General features: G+C 34.8%; 2 protein-coding genes across 2 annotated transcripts; both read left to right on the top strand.

Moving 5' to 3' along the window:
- Positions 1-994: 994 nt before the first annotated feature.
- On the top strand, positions 995-7,063 carry cfb (complement factor B). Its single transcript, XM_079404953.1, has 18 exons — positions 995-1,110; positions 1,276-1,491; positions 1,601-1,786; positions 1,895-2,068; positions 2,224-2,307; positions 2,707-2,840; positions 3,228-3,372; positions 3,687-3,818; positions 4,014-4,106; positions 4,290-4,427; positions 4,922-5,016; positions 5,192-5,318; positions 5,402-5,540; positions 5,641-5,720; positions 5,807-5,919; positions 6,308-6,437; positions 6,571-6,620; positions 6,757-7,063. Exons 1-18 carry the CDS (start codon positions 1,050-1,052, stop codon positions 6,925-6,927), a joined length of 2,268 nt encoding a protein of 755 aa, XP_079261079.1. The 5' UTR covers positions 995-1,049; the 3' UTR covers positions 6,928-7,063.
- Positions 7,064-8,492: 1,429 nt separating this feature from the next.
- cfbl (complement factor b, like) lies at positions 8,493-14,913 on the top strand. Its single transcript, XM_079404952.1, has 19 exons — positions 8,493-8,598; positions 8,722-8,788; positions 9,350-9,538; positions 9,629-9,814; positions 9,957-10,130; positions 10,214-10,309; positions 10,413-10,546; positions 10,735-10,882; positions 11,041-11,172; positions 11,345-11,440; positions 11,530-11,667; positions 11,816-11,922; positions 12,048-12,180; positions 12,278-12,416; positions 12,517-12,596; positions 13,627-13,727; positions 13,903-14,032; positions 14,184-14,233; positions 14,393-14,913. Exons 1-19 carry the CDS (start codon positions 8,581-8,583, stop codon positions 14,561-14,563), a joined length of 2,289 nt encoding a protein of 762 aa, XP_079261078.1. The 5' UTR covers positions 8,493-8,580; the 3' UTR covers positions 14,564-14,913.
- The last annotated feature ends 326 nt before the right edge of the window (positions 14,914-15,239 follow it).

The raw sequence follows: 15,239 nt of genomic DNA, 5'->3' as shown, positions 1-15,239 counted from the left end.
GAAATCTAATACCCCATATATTCTATTTAACCTGCTAAATTACGTCTATGCATAGAATTATGTGTCTACTACTACTGAAGTTTCACAAAACCTTATTAACATTTGAATAAAGATTGTCTACTGGCATCTTGATAAACAGGAATATTGTGGGAAGGGCAGTGTCAGGACTAGCATAATACATTTTCCCTTACATATCCAACCTTTGTGTTCTTAGTTTGTTAAAGTACAAACCCATTGTCTTACCAATTAGGAATGAATAATTTCACATAATCACTTCTCTCTCCTTGTGTTAGTGTTTTTTTCCCTCTCTGAATTGAAACCAAGACTTAAAACAGATGCAATGAAAATAGGTCATGTGTTTATTATTGCCAGCAAAGTCAATAACACATTGTTTGGTTCCTAATAGAAGTCTTTTGCCTATATCTATATTAGCTTTTACAAAATGATTTTAATTATAAATTTAAAATATAAATTACCATTTTGCATTAATTTGTCATTCAGCAGGCTTATATTCAGCAGGCTCATTCAACAGTACTGAAATACCACCTGTCATACATTCAGTGCTTTGATAATATGCTATTAATGTATCAATACATGTTCAATCAGTAGCTTGTGTTAATGTGTGAGTCCAGCAATTTTAAAAAGTAGGATGTTTTGATATAGTAATAAAATTGTTCTTAAATAACCCCTTGAGTTTGAGTTGCTCTCTGGACCAAAGATCAAATTATTTACCCTAAAAATAAATATTCTGTGACACTATTCCCCTATAACAATTCAGCTATTTTCTATAGCTATATTTTAATGAAAAAAAGCAAATAGAATCCATGACAGTTGTAATTTAGGTTTTAACATAGTTAGTATGGCGTACGGATGATGGTAATTATTTTCTTGTGTGCCGGGAAATTGATTTTCTTTATTTGACTTGAGGTTAAACATTGACCACTGAATGTAAATAAAATCCTCCTGCTGACCTCACTATAAAAATGTCCCCCTGTCCATTTGCCTGTGTGTTTTTTGTTTATCTCAGCAGACGACTTGGAATAAACAGCATGGAGTTTAAACAGCAGTTGAAATGGTTAACGCTTGCAATGATGTGTCCTATTATTGCAGGTAGGTCTTTATGCTTATTAAAATAAATGCATTCTAAAATACATAGACAAAACTATCTTTCTTTAACTTCTTTTTTTAATGGAAATAAATCAGCAACAATTGACAAAAGTTACTTCTGTCATATTTTTGTGGCCTCCTCCAATGATCTGGCTGTTTTCACTACAGGTGCTCCATCCTCCATGTCCAAAAGAGACAGTTCATGTCCCAAAGGGAATCTAAACATTACTGGAGGGACCTTTGTTCTTTCTAACAGCTATTCACATGGGAGTCTTCTAAGATACATCTGTCCGGCTGGATATTACCCATCAGTTCAGTCACGTCTTTGTCAAAATGGACACTGGACCTCAAAGACCAAAATCAATAAAAGACTAGAGTGCAAAAGTAAGAAACAAGGCATTCATTTCTATCATTATATCATGAATAATTGAAGGACTTATTTATTTTTGTTATACTCTTCTACAGTATGTGTTTATTAATCAATTTATTCCAGAGATCACATGTCCCAATCCTCGTGTTTTTGAGAATGGAGAGGTGCATCCATATCAAACCAAATACTATATAAATGACACAACCACCTACTCATGTCAATCCGATTATACGTTCCGTGGCTCAGCAGTCCGTGTTTGCAAGCCTAATGGGAAGTGGAATGGAAGCACACCGATTTGTGGACGTGACTGTGAGTAATCTCTATTACTTTGTAAATATGTAAACACAGTTTCTATTAACTTGTCTGATTTAAACTGAAATGTACTTTTCAAACGTAACTTCCCTTTGTGCCTCACAGCTGATCACTGTCCTGATCCTGGCGTTCCCCCTGGTAGCAGTCGAGCAGGGAACATGTTTAACATAGATGATAAAGTCACGTACCGCTGCGAGAGTCCATTGACCTTGATTGGTTCCAAAGTACGAGTGTGTCAGGATGGTGGCCAGTGGTCAGGAACAGAGCCACAATGTTACGGTGAGTCTTCTGATAGCTACATCGAAATGTCAAAATCATGTGTTTTATAGTACTTGTTTTCTCAAAAATAAGTTGTTGGCCCTAAGATTTAGCCAATAAAAAGTAGCTTTTCTAGATAATGCACCTATAATGTTGTTGTTGTTGTGTAAATACAGCTCATTTCACATACGACAGCCCAGAGGAAGCATCAGAAGCTTTCAGCAGTTCTCTAAAGTCAAATCTAGCAGTTGAAACAGAAGGTACCTTTGTCTGACTTGAATTAATCAGACACATGCTGGTTTTTATGGTTTATGGGGACTCTCCATATACGTAATGGTTTTTATACTGTACAAACGGTATTTTCTATAGCCCTACACAAACCCTACACCTAAACCTACCCCTTACAGGATACTTTGTACATTTTTAGATTTTCAAAAAAACTCATTCTATGATTTATTAGCCTTTTGGACCGAAAGTGTCCTCATAAATCACCTTCATGTTGTGATACCCTTGTCATTATACAAATTTGTGTCCTCATAAACGACATAAACAAGCACACACACACCTTTTTTGAAATCTTTATTAATAGTTGCCATGCTCATAAAAAGAGACAAAATCACATCAACACATAATGAATTCCATGTTCCTTCTTTCTTTAGAGCAGCAGGGGAAGAAAATAACTATGGATCAAGGTGGAAATCTTGATATTTACATTGCTGTGGATGCATCTGACAGCATAAATGAGACGGATTTTAACAATGCAAAAACCACCATTAAAATGCTTTTAGACAAGGTATGTTGATTGTTAAATCCTCAGAGGTTGCTGTAAGGGAAGTTTAGGCTACTGATGTATAATGCAGCCTTTCCTAAAATCTAAAAGAAGTCATTTAATTGTTGTTCATTTTGATGTTAAAGGTTCTATAATAATATAAATACAAATATTTGAAAAGGAAGAATATGCTCTCAAGAGTGAACTTGACTTTTAACCTCCTCATTGTCAGAAACTTCCAATACGAGCATTAGTGTGTTTCAGGAGGGTCTCCCACAATCCACTGCATACTTGCTACATCTGCATACTCTACATTATGGAAACATTAACTGCACTGAAATCCAGCATTTTGATTGGATAACAGATAGGCATTGCTTCCATCTTTGAATTCTCAATGCTCTTTCCCAAAAGATTAGTTATTACCCGGTCTCCCCAAACTATGAGATCCTGATGTTTGCTACAGATGTTACACCAATAATCCGAATGAATCAGTTCAAAAGGCAAAAACCAAGCCTATTGGGTATTTTTAAAGAGATGGACGATTTTACTTATGAGAGTAAGTATTCTGTTTGCCTCTTTTGAAGTCTTATTGTATACATGGGAACAATTAGATTTTTTTAACAACAGAGAGTGTTATTACAAAAGAATGTACTATGCAAAAATAGTACATGTAAGTCTAATTTGAGAAAAAAAATCATTTATTCATTTCTGTCCAATGTAATAGTAAAAATGAAACAAATCTTACATTCTTTTTTAAAAAACAAACCCAATTCATGTTGCAGTTTTGATTTATTTTCATTTAGATTTAGTTAGTTACAATCAGAAAATGTTTCTCCGCTAACTGTAATATTCTGATGTGAAAAAAAACAGGCAAAGGCGATAAAACAGGTACCAATATTGCCAAAGTCTATTCAGCCATTGAAGAGAGCATGAAAATAGAGGAGCTCAACAATGCAACAGCCTTCAGTGAGACGCAACATATCATCATATTGTTCAGTGATGGTACTGACTTATCAGTATTTACATACAATTTAGTATGCATATATATCTTTACTTTTATTATTTTGCGCTTACTCAGTTTAAGTTCTTTTTTAGAGCAAATAAATTAATATATTACTAAAATACCCATGCACAGTAATACAAATTAGAATGGAGATCAACTTTGAAGCAAACATTCACTGTAATCTCCCTTTATAGGTCAGGCAAACATGGGGGGGAATCCCAAACCTAAAGTGGACCATATCAAAAGTCTTGTCACCAAAAATGATCCAAAGCGAGAGAAGAAACTTGGTGAGCAATGAAATATAATAATCATAATTAGATTTTAAATCAAATTGCTTGGACTATAAGTATTTTTTAAAAGTGTGTTTCATTATCAAGCAGTAACATTAGGGGCAGCAAAAAATACACATCTCTGTATAGAAGTCTTTATCATTGATTTCATATTGTTATGAATCTGTCCTCTCTTTCCAGATCTTTATTTATTTGTAGTTGGAGAAGACGTGAATCAAGAAGACGTAAATGGCTTAGTGTCACAGAGGGAACAAGAAAAATATTTCTTTAAGCTTCCAGACTTGACAAAGGTTCAGGAGATGTTTGACGACATGATTGGTACTGTATCTATACTTCACCCAAAAGTGACACTTCTGTACTTATTTAATCACCTTCATGTTGTTGACGTTTTCTGTGGAACAAAAAAAAAGATAAATGAATGTCAAACTCTAAAAAAAAGACATTTAAAAATTACAATAACACTAGTGTTTGGATGCATTAGTTAAAAAAAACAAAAAACATGGTTCAAACATGGTGTGTCAAGTCAGGTTTAATTCCATTGATGCAAAATATCATTAGTTCTTGTGTGTATGAATGCACTAGTTTGAATAAGTGGAATGAGCAGTGAGATTTTGGAAACATTCTACAAAATGTCTCCGCTTGTGTTTTATGGAAGAGAGAAAGTTATGCAGGTTTGGGTCTACATGGAGGTGAATATTTGTTGACAGAATTTACATTTCCAGAATAATGAATGGTTTCTTTAAGTCCTGATTTAAGGAACCTCATGTATGTAATGAGTAATTAAATTCTTATGTACCTGCTTCCTTACACAGATGAGAGCACCAGTGAGGGATTGTGTGGGATTGTGTGGGAAGGCTTGGAAAATAAACGCCGTGCATTTCCCTGGTTGGCACAGATTAATATTGTTGTGAGCAGAACCTTTTTATCATTTTATTATATATAAAACTCAATGACCTTAACGGAAACACTCATTGAAGTTTAAGGAACATTTTCTCCCATAAGAAAAGAGGCATGCATGTTATGGCTAAAGAGTTGAACCACGTGAGCTATATGAACATCAGTCTTCTCTGCTCTTCATGTAGCATCCTCCAAAAGGTTCCAATTGCATGGGCTCATTAGTTACCTCAAGTTACATCTTGACAGCGGCTCACTGCTTCAAAGAGGGAGACACACCTGATCAGATAACAGTTAAACTGCAAAAAGATAAGGGTATGTCCTGATATGTTTTCAGACCAAAGAAAAACAAGTTACAGGGTAAATCTTATTAATGATGTTTACATTTCCTTTTGCAGCTGTTAAAGTAAAAAGATTTGAAATTCATCCTGACTATAACCTCACCGCAAAACTGGAAATGGGAATACAGGAATATTACGAATTTGATGTAGCTCTTATACAGCTGGAAAAACCTGTTGATATCAGTTTTAATCTACGGTGAGGAGCACAGATCTTCAACATGTGATATCACTAAGAATCTGAGCTAATTAAACTAAATCTGAACTAATTAAATAGCATCATGTGAATTTCTCTACAGACCAATCTGCATCCCATGCACCAAAGAAACCAATGCAGCTCTGAAACTTTCAGAAAGTGAAGGGACGTGCAGAAAACATGGTAAGGTCAGACATGCTGCATGCATATAAGAATCCTATCAGAATGTATGAAACATAAAAATGTAACATATTAAACATTTGTTACAGAGGAAATATTAATGAACAACGATCTTGTGGAAGCTGCTTTCACGTCTGATATGGATACTTTGGACAATAGTCCAAAAACAATCAAAAACATCGCATTCAAGCTTGGAAAATATGTAATGATTTTTTTCATTTCTGATTATGTGTAGTTTGAAAAGCTTAATTTATGTTTAGTTATGCAGAGGCAGTTTAATCATTTGAGATGTCAGACCTCATAGCATTTTAAAGTAAAATATTCTCAAATTGTTAATATTTCGAATTACTCAATCATATAAACCAACTAAAAGCAATAACACTTTACCTTTGATTTCATGGGACCTGTAAAGTCATTAATTAACGCAATCATTCCCGCTCTACCATTTTTTAGCACTTGGGTTTCATTTAGGCATTTAACATTAAATATGTTAAAAATGTCAGAAAACATATTATTTGAATCTCTTATGAATGGAAAAAACGGTCGTCATCATCAAGCTAAAAATACTTCTTGGTGCACTTTTTCTTTAGCGAGATGCTTGTATTGAAGATGCAAAAAAAGCAAAAGGAATCAATGTGATAAATGCCAGGGAAGCAGTTACAGATAATTTTCTGTGCAGTGGTGGTATTGAACCAAAAACAGATGATGTTGCCTGCAAAGGTATGTTTGATTATTGCCATCAAGACTGCAGCTTGTATTAGGACATACATTGATACAATTTAATCATTAGAGATCTGAAAAATGTATACAATTCTCATATAGTTTCTTGTGTCTGCGTGGCATTTTGTAACAGGAGATTCAGGTGGCGCCTCTTATGTGAATAAAAAAGGTCGAGTGATTCAGGTGAGATTTCCGTTTTCTTTTGAAAACAGTATTGATGATGCGGCTGTAAAGTCTCATGCACAATGTGTTACATGTTACAGGGTGAAATTAAAGACTAATTTGAGAACTTTTTTGATGTCTGTAAAATCTTTGATAGGTTGGTGTCATAAGCTGGGGAGTGAAGGACATCTGCAAGGAAAAAAACACATTCATCTCGGTTGCAGACTCCAGAGATTACCATTCAAATCTTTTCAGTGAGAAGATACGCTTATTCCTTAAAGAACACCTAGAAAAGGACCGTATAGGAAACCCTCTTACATTCTTGTGAATGCTTTAGCAGACTGAATGTGAGTGCAGGCTGAGAAAACACTGTTTTGTTTTCTGATCAGTATACAGTATATTAAATTTGAAGTCAAATAGCTGGTCTTTGTTAAAAATAAATAAATAATGCAGTTCATAATCAACAGTCTTTCATGTTTCACTCATTAAATGTTATGTCTTTGTATTCTGTACTGAATATCCAACCACTGGCAGGCAGGAGAGTTTCATTATTGTTGCAATTTCACAACTTATTTGAAAATAATAATAGCAAGTAATAAAAGTCTAACAGTATGTCGCTAAACCTGTTTTGGGGCTGAATTCTGTGCATTCTGTTTCCATTCTGTGCAATTTTTGAACTGAGCAAACATGTGAGGGTGTTGAAAACATCTATCCTTAAACAGTGCGTGAAACTGCACACACACACATAGTCTTGATTAAAACTAGTTTTTCTTTCTTTTCCTGCAGTTCCTGTAAAGTACGTTTCTACCAGTAAATGTTATGGTGAAATATAGAGCATAAGGAAGAAACCTTGTATGAAACCATGACTCAGCTTTGGAAACCCATTCTTCACATATTCTAAATTATTTACAGTAAATGACTAACTTTAAGTTAGATTCAACGGGGCACATTTTTGAATTTTACAGCCTGGTCTCATGGACACCAGATTAGAAAATCAATAGACTTGTATATTATTCTGTGGAAGTTGTGTATCTAATTGAAAATAATAAACATATTAAAATCATGCAAAATAACATTTGACAAAATTTATATGCAGGAATGAAAGCATACATTTTTTTGTTTTGTATGAGAAGAATAAGAACAAAAAAAGACCTGTTACACAAGTACTTGTTACCTGTTCCAAAATTAGTTATATGTTGTTCCCTTTCAATTTTATACTCATAAAAGTTACAAATATGTCACAAATTTAGAAACATAAACAATTTTCCGGAAATAGTTTATGATTGCAACAAAGGGGGTATTGCAGGGTTTCATCATAGTGGTTTTGGTGCTGCACTATTTATTTCTCAATGCAACAATTACAAAAAACAGCAACAAAAAAGGACTGTATAAAATGAACATCAAAGACAATATTAACACTGCATAATGCATATTAATATTTATTTTCAATAAGTCAAAATCTGACAATTTTCTCTTCTTAAGTGTTGACTTTTTATGTGATATAAGCGATAGTAACAGTAAAGATCCTGATGCAATGCTGCTTCGTTCATTTAGTTTGTCCAAACTTATGTCAAACATCCCAAAGCCCATTTCTTTCATCCTTTCATTTTTCGACATTTTTCCCCGATCCTTTACTGCATTTCATTTCATCCATTGTCAATCAATGTCTGTCGTTCACCTTCTGCATCCTTCTACAGCATACTGAATTATTTTAAATCTTACTTTACCATTTCTAGTAATATAATGATTCATTATAGAAACCTTAAATGGAGAAGTATTGTATGGAAATTTGGGGTGAAGATTATTGCAACACTTGTTTGAGATGACCTATATTGGCCTATGAATGCAATTTCCCTAGAGCACGGTTCCCAATTTCAGCCAACACCCATTGGCACATCCTGCTTCTGTAGTTTAAAGAAAAATACAGAATTTCTCAGAATCAGTTTTAATATAATTTTAAGATCAATGATTTTAAAGGTCCATGTATGAAGAAAATCAAGTGAGTTTTACCTTAACATGACAGAATAGTGCATGTCCATAGTCACTTCCTCTTGTTTACCTTGCTCTATAAATATGTGTCCTTCTCCGGTTGTTGTTTCATTTGCTGTGCGAACCTGAAAAGAACATCATGGAGCATGAACCATGGATGAATCTATTCCTGCTCGCAATACTGTGTCCTCTTATAACCGGTATGTCTTCTTGACTTGGCTTTAACCCGAAATATAAATAGAAAGTTCTATTTTGCTTTTTAACTGAAATGCTGATTTGATAAATGCATTAAACTATCAATTAATTTTCATTTTACAACAGCAGTTTTTCACATTTAATAGTCTGTAGTCTTATTGACAATTTATTGTGATGTCTACACACTATATACAGTCTAAAGTTTCAAGCATCATACATCTTTTATAGCACAGCATTGTTGAATTTGTACATTATTTAATTTGTAGCGCAAGTTGCACAACTGATTTGACAACACTTTGCAAAGTAATATTAATTTGTATTTTACTTTAAAAAGGAAGTTTGTAGCCGAGAGTTATTATTGGCATTGAGGGTCCCTTAAAGTGGAAAAAGGTCCTTTAGATTATTAAAATGTTCTTCACATTAAGAAAGAACTGTTTACTGAAGGATTCTTCTATGGTATTATTCTAAAAGCCCCTTTTGAAACCTTTATTTTTAAGAGTTTCTGAACATTTTGTGTTTTTACAGTGCACACTTTTTTTCATCTGCCTCTCTGATATTTCTCATAGGTGCTCCGTCCTCTATTTCGTGCCCTGATGAGAATCTCGGCATTAGTGGAGGGAGTGTTTCTTTCTCAAAAGATGGGAGTCTTGTAAGATACAACTGTTCAGAAGGCTATTACCCAACCATTAAGATCCGTCGCTGTATCAAAGGAAAATGGAACCCGTTGCCCAAAAAAAAAAAACCAGAGTGCAAGAGTAAGCAAAGCATGATAATATACACTTATTCATAACTGAAAACACAACACAGGCTACTCTCTCACACACACTCTCAATCCTTTATCTCAGAAATCACATGTCCTGATCCACGTGGTTTTGAAAATGGAGAGGTGTATCCATATCAGAGACAATATATTATGAACGACACAACCCACTACACGTGTAATTCTGGCTACGATTTCCGTGGCTCGATGACTCGAGTTTGCCAGGCGAATGGGAAATGGAGTGGAGGCACACCAGTCTGTGGAAGAAACTGTGAGTGGGAAGTCTCTCAATGCTGTCAATTTCCTGGTTCATGAATACTCTACAGATTAAATAATCAATTTCAGCCCTTTTAGTAGATTAAGCAAAGACTAAGTCACAATTCACTTTCATTGTCTGTCCCTTTTTCAAACAGCTGACCACTGTCCTGATCCTGGGATTCCTGCTGGCTCTACAAGAACAGGCCACATGTTTAATATAGATGACAAAGTCACGTACCGCTGTGAGAATAAATTGACTCTGATTGGTTCCAAGGAGCGAGTCTGTCAGGAGAATAGCCAGTGGTCAGGAACAGAGCCACAATGTTACGGTAAACCTTTCATCTTCCTTGTTTGAAGTGCAATACAATACATATTCAGCTTTGTTAATGTTGTTGTTGTTGTGTAAATACAGCTGATTTCACATACGACAGCCCAGAGGAAGCATCAGAGGGTTTCAGCAGTTCTCTGAAGTCAAATCTAGCGGTTTCTCAACAGTATGAAGGAACAGGTAGTCTTGTGCAACTCACACTGTCTTCTTCCTCTGTAAGGCAGCATATAGTTTATGGTTACCACTACTTATTTTGTCTAAAACCTGTTTCCCGTGTCTTCAGATCAGTACGGGAAAAAAATACGAGTGGGTAATGGGGGGATGCTTGATATCTACATTGCTCTGGATATATCTGACAGCATAGAAGAAGAAGACTTTGAAAAGGCAAAAGGTGTCATCAAAACACTTATAGAAAAGGTATATGAAGTAAATAGTATGTTGATAACACAGTCACACACTTTCAAGTGACTAAACCCTTTGGCTATCTATTCTTTGACATTTCTGCCTATGTCCCATTACTAGCACACAATTAGAGTCCCATTAGAATCTCTTCTCTTAATGTTGTGAACCTAATTCAAATCTGACCATATGATCATTACCAACAGATCAGTTATTATGAAGTCTCCCCAAACTATGAGATCCTGATTTTTGCCACAGATGTTGCACGGATAGTCTCCATGAGGGACTTCAAGAGCGTGCAAAAAAATAACCTGTTAGAAATTCTTAAAAGACTGAAGGATTATGAATATAACAGTAAGTGTTTTGTTTAGATCTGATTTAAAGGTCATTCTTACAGCAAAAATTGAAATGTGTTTGTTTGGTGTGGTCAGTCTGAGAGTAAAATTTTTGATAATTTGTCTTTAAGGACGTATTTCCCAATCCCAAAATCCAAATGTTTTTGTGACTAACAGGTAAAGGTGATCGAACAGGAACTAATATCGCCCAGGCCTATAAGAGCATTTTAGAAAGTATGCAAATAGAGCAGATTAGGAATAAAGAGGAATTCAAGAAGACCCAACATATTGTCATCATGTTCACTGATGGTAATGCTGATACCAGTGTTTATTTCAAAATTGATTTGGAATTGTAAATAAATTAATTAATTTAAAAAAAGCAATATTTATACTTGGTGGTTAGCACTGAATCTGTTCAAGTGCCTTTTGTTCTTGATGTTAGAAAATAATAAAATGATCACTTTTATTATTCTCTCTTTAGGTCAGGCCAATATGGGAGGTAATCCAAGACTATGGGTGGACAAGATCAAAGATCTTGTAAAACAAAATACTCCTTCAGAGGAGGAGGAAAACCTTGGTGAGAAAGAACACAAATGATCTTTGAGATTAAGCAAATTTTCAAATGCAGCTCAATTCTTTTTTGTTTTTTAATTATTTGTGATACAGACTTGTATGTGTTTGGGATGGGAGATGATGTGAATGCTGAGGACATTAATGATTTGAAGACTGATAGGGGAAATGAGAAGTTTTTCTTCAAACTTAGGACCTTGGATGATTTGCAGGAGACATTTGACGGCATGATAGGTACTACACTATGTCTGTTTTCCATTTAGATACATGTACTTAATTTAGGCTGGGTAAAAAATATCATTTTAAGATAATTATTGTCCTCCACATCCATTGCAAAGCACAGTCAATATATAAGTTTCTCCTGTTTTCCTTGCCTTAACAGATGAGGGCACCAGTGTAGCATTATGTGGACTTTACAGAGATTACGACGATGGGACTGATTCCCACAAACGTCATCAATACCCCTGGTTGGCAAAGATCAGTGTGACTGTGGGTATTTCTATATCTTAGTCATATTTCTGGTTAAAAGTGGACAAATAAATGGCTTAGCATGACCATGCTAGCTCTACAAATATTTCAACTGAATATTTACTTCTTCTTTGATGATTTTGCAGCGCAACAATGGAAAAATTTCAAATTGCGTGGGGTCATTAGTCACCTCAAGATTTATCTTGACAGCCGCTCACTGCTTCAGGTTTGGTGACACACCTGATAGGATAACTGTTGATTTGGGTTCCGATATTAAAGGTAATACTGAGAATTATTTAGAATACAGTTCTCTTTTTTTTTTTTTTACACATAATGGTGTACATCTCATCAGTGGTGTTTCCTTTTCTCTTCTTAGGAATAAAAGTGAAAGATTACATACCTCATCCTCGCTATGACATTACAGCAAAACAGAAATTGGGAATACCTGAATATTATGAGTTTGACGTGGCTCTTATTCACTTGGAGAATCCTATAATTTTGAATCTTGGTCTTCGGTGAAGAACGTAGCTTGTCAACATGACATGCATTATTTTATGCTACTAACAAGTCTTAAAATAGTGTCATGAATTAATGCATATCATTGTATGTCTCTAGGCCAATCTGCATCCCCTGCACCAAGGAAACAAGTGGAGCTCTGAAACTTTCAAATAGAGAAGGAACATGCAGAAAACATCGTGAGTTACAAAGAGATACGTCTGTCAGAAATATTGCATGTGTATTAGTTACATGTATAAATATAGGGTAAGACGAGGTAAGATGACCCACCCACCATAATTTTTTCTTTTGACCATAGACAGCACAAAATCTCATCTCAGATCTTTTAATGAATAGCTATGCTATATATAAATATTCTTAATATTGTAATTTCAAGTGAATATCAACATTTGTGAGATTTAGTCAGTTAGGATGTTAAAACATCCAGGTCTCTGAAAAATAGTGATCTATGACATTATATTATGTTGAATATCATTTTTTGTGTGTTTATTTGTTAATGAAGGATTTGTGGACACATGTAAAAAATTATAGCTTTTATTTTCAGCTAAAAAGATTAAATTGAACCCTTGGAGTAAGATGGTCCCCCAGAATTAAATCATATACCTAAATCCTACTTGAGTGAAATCATTCAATTTACATTCATAGTGTTGCTATTATGATAAATCTTCAAATAAATATGGGCAATTACATATGTAAATATTCAAATGCCTGTATATAAATGAAAGAATAAATTTACCTTTCAGATAAATCTCTTTGGATTCTGCTTTACCAAATTTACAGATATACTATTTTACATAGTGGGAAGTCGTGGCCTAATGGTTAGAGAATTGGACTCGTAATCGAAAGGTTGCGGGTTCGAGTCCCCGGCCGGCAGGGATTGTAGGTGGGGGGAGTGAATGTCCAGCGCTCTCTTCACCTTCAATACCACGACTGAGGTGCCCTTGAGCACCGAACCCCCAACTGCTCCCCGGGCGCCGCATAAATGGCTGCCCACTGCTCCGGGTGTGTGTGTGTGTGTGTGTGTGTGCGCATTTGTTCACTACTCACTGCTGTGTGTGTGCACTTGGATGGGTTAAACGCAGAGCACCAATTTCGAGTATGGGTCACCATACTTGACAATACGTCACGACTTTTTGACTTAACATGAATGAGTGGCAGTACAAAATATTATTTTTTTATTTTAATTTAGATTTAACTGTGTTTTTACAGAGGAAGAGCTAATGAGTGCAGAAACTGTGAAAGCTTCTTTCATGTCGGTCATAGGAAAAAGCATTGAGAAGAAACAAATCACAATCAAGCAGGGAAAATGGGTAATGATATGTTGCATGGTGGACACTGTCTTGCTCTCTTTTTATTTTTATTAATTTGTGGTTTCATATCACAGCTTGATTTTTTAATAATGGAACTCAAAGGAGTAATATAAGCAAAAAGCTTAATTAAATGCATGCTTTGCTCAACAGTTCTGAATTTGTCCCTTTTCTTCAGCGGGATGCTTGTGTTGAAGATGCCAAAAAAGCTGACGGAATTACTTCGAAAAATGCCAAAGATATCGTTACAGATAATTTTCTGTGCAGTGGTGGTATTGAACCTACTGTAGACGATATTGCCTGCAAAGGTGAGTTTGGATTTATGCAAGGGAACATAATATTTGGCAGTAATCTACCATGATACTATTAGAATCATCATAAAATGTCATATCCTCAGTATCCCAGTTCTTAATAGGCCTAAAAGGTCTAAACTCATAATGTTGTGCATGTCATCAACAGGTGACTCTGGTGGGGCAACCTTTGTGGTTCCTGGTAATCGAATAGTCCAGGTGAGTTTTTGAATCACTTCTCATGTTTGCTGATTCCTTTTAACAGTACACTGAGCCATTTCAAATAATATGCATCATTCTTCAGAAGACTAAATTGTTGTTATTCATGACTAATTTGAGAGATGTTTGTTTTAATAACATCTGAATAATCTTGAACAGGTGGGTATCGTCAGCTGGGGAGTGGAGGACCTGTGCAAGAACAGCCGGAAGCCTAAGTCTGATTCACACACTAGAGATTACCATACAAGTCTGTTCAGTCCAGAAGTACGCGAATTCCTTAAACTCTACCTAGAAGATGAGAAATTGGGAACCCCTCTTACGTTCCTGTGAACATAATGTTGAACAGTATTTTGTTTGCCTGCTCAGAAACATTGTGCATCTCTCAGTTGACTCAAAATGACTTTTCCTGCTTTGGAATTTGAAAGAAATGCGACACAGTAAAAACATTGTGAAATAATAAAAAGAGAATTTTATATTAATGCAGTCTATATGTTTTTTAAAAATCATTTTGAATCATTTTATCCAGTGCAAGTAATCAAATGTGGTTAATTAGCATATTCAATACAATCATAAAGAGCACTTTTCATGAGTGGGGTACAAAATAAAGCTTGAAACTTCATTTCATTTGAGTTTGTTGTTTTGTATATGTTTTATATACAATAATAATATGGTTATAATGCAAACATGCAAAAATATGTTTTTATGTTTTTGAAAGAAGTGTCTTTAGTTCTTATTTGATCAAAGAATACATTAAATCAGTAATACCGTAAAATATTATTACAATATGCCTATGTAAAATTACTGTTTTTTACTTGAGCATATTTTTTTGAAAATGTAATTTGTTCCTTTGATGCAACGCTGAATTACTTCAGTCTTCAGTGTCACGTGATCCTTCAGAAATCATTTTGTGCTTAATTCTTCTATTATTATTGGTGTTCAGTTATTAATAATAGTTCTTATTATTGTCAGTGTTGAAAACAGTTTTTTGCTGCTTAATGTGGAAAAC

Source organism: Barbus barbus, assembly GCF_936440315.1.
Source record: "Barbus barbus genome assembly, chromosome: 43".
Taxonomy (NCBI): domain Eukaryota; kingdom Metazoa; phylum Chordata; class Actinopteri; order Cypriniformes; family Cyprinidae; genus Barbus; species Barbus barbus.
This window is presented reverse-complemented; position numbering and strand designations above follow the sequence as displayed.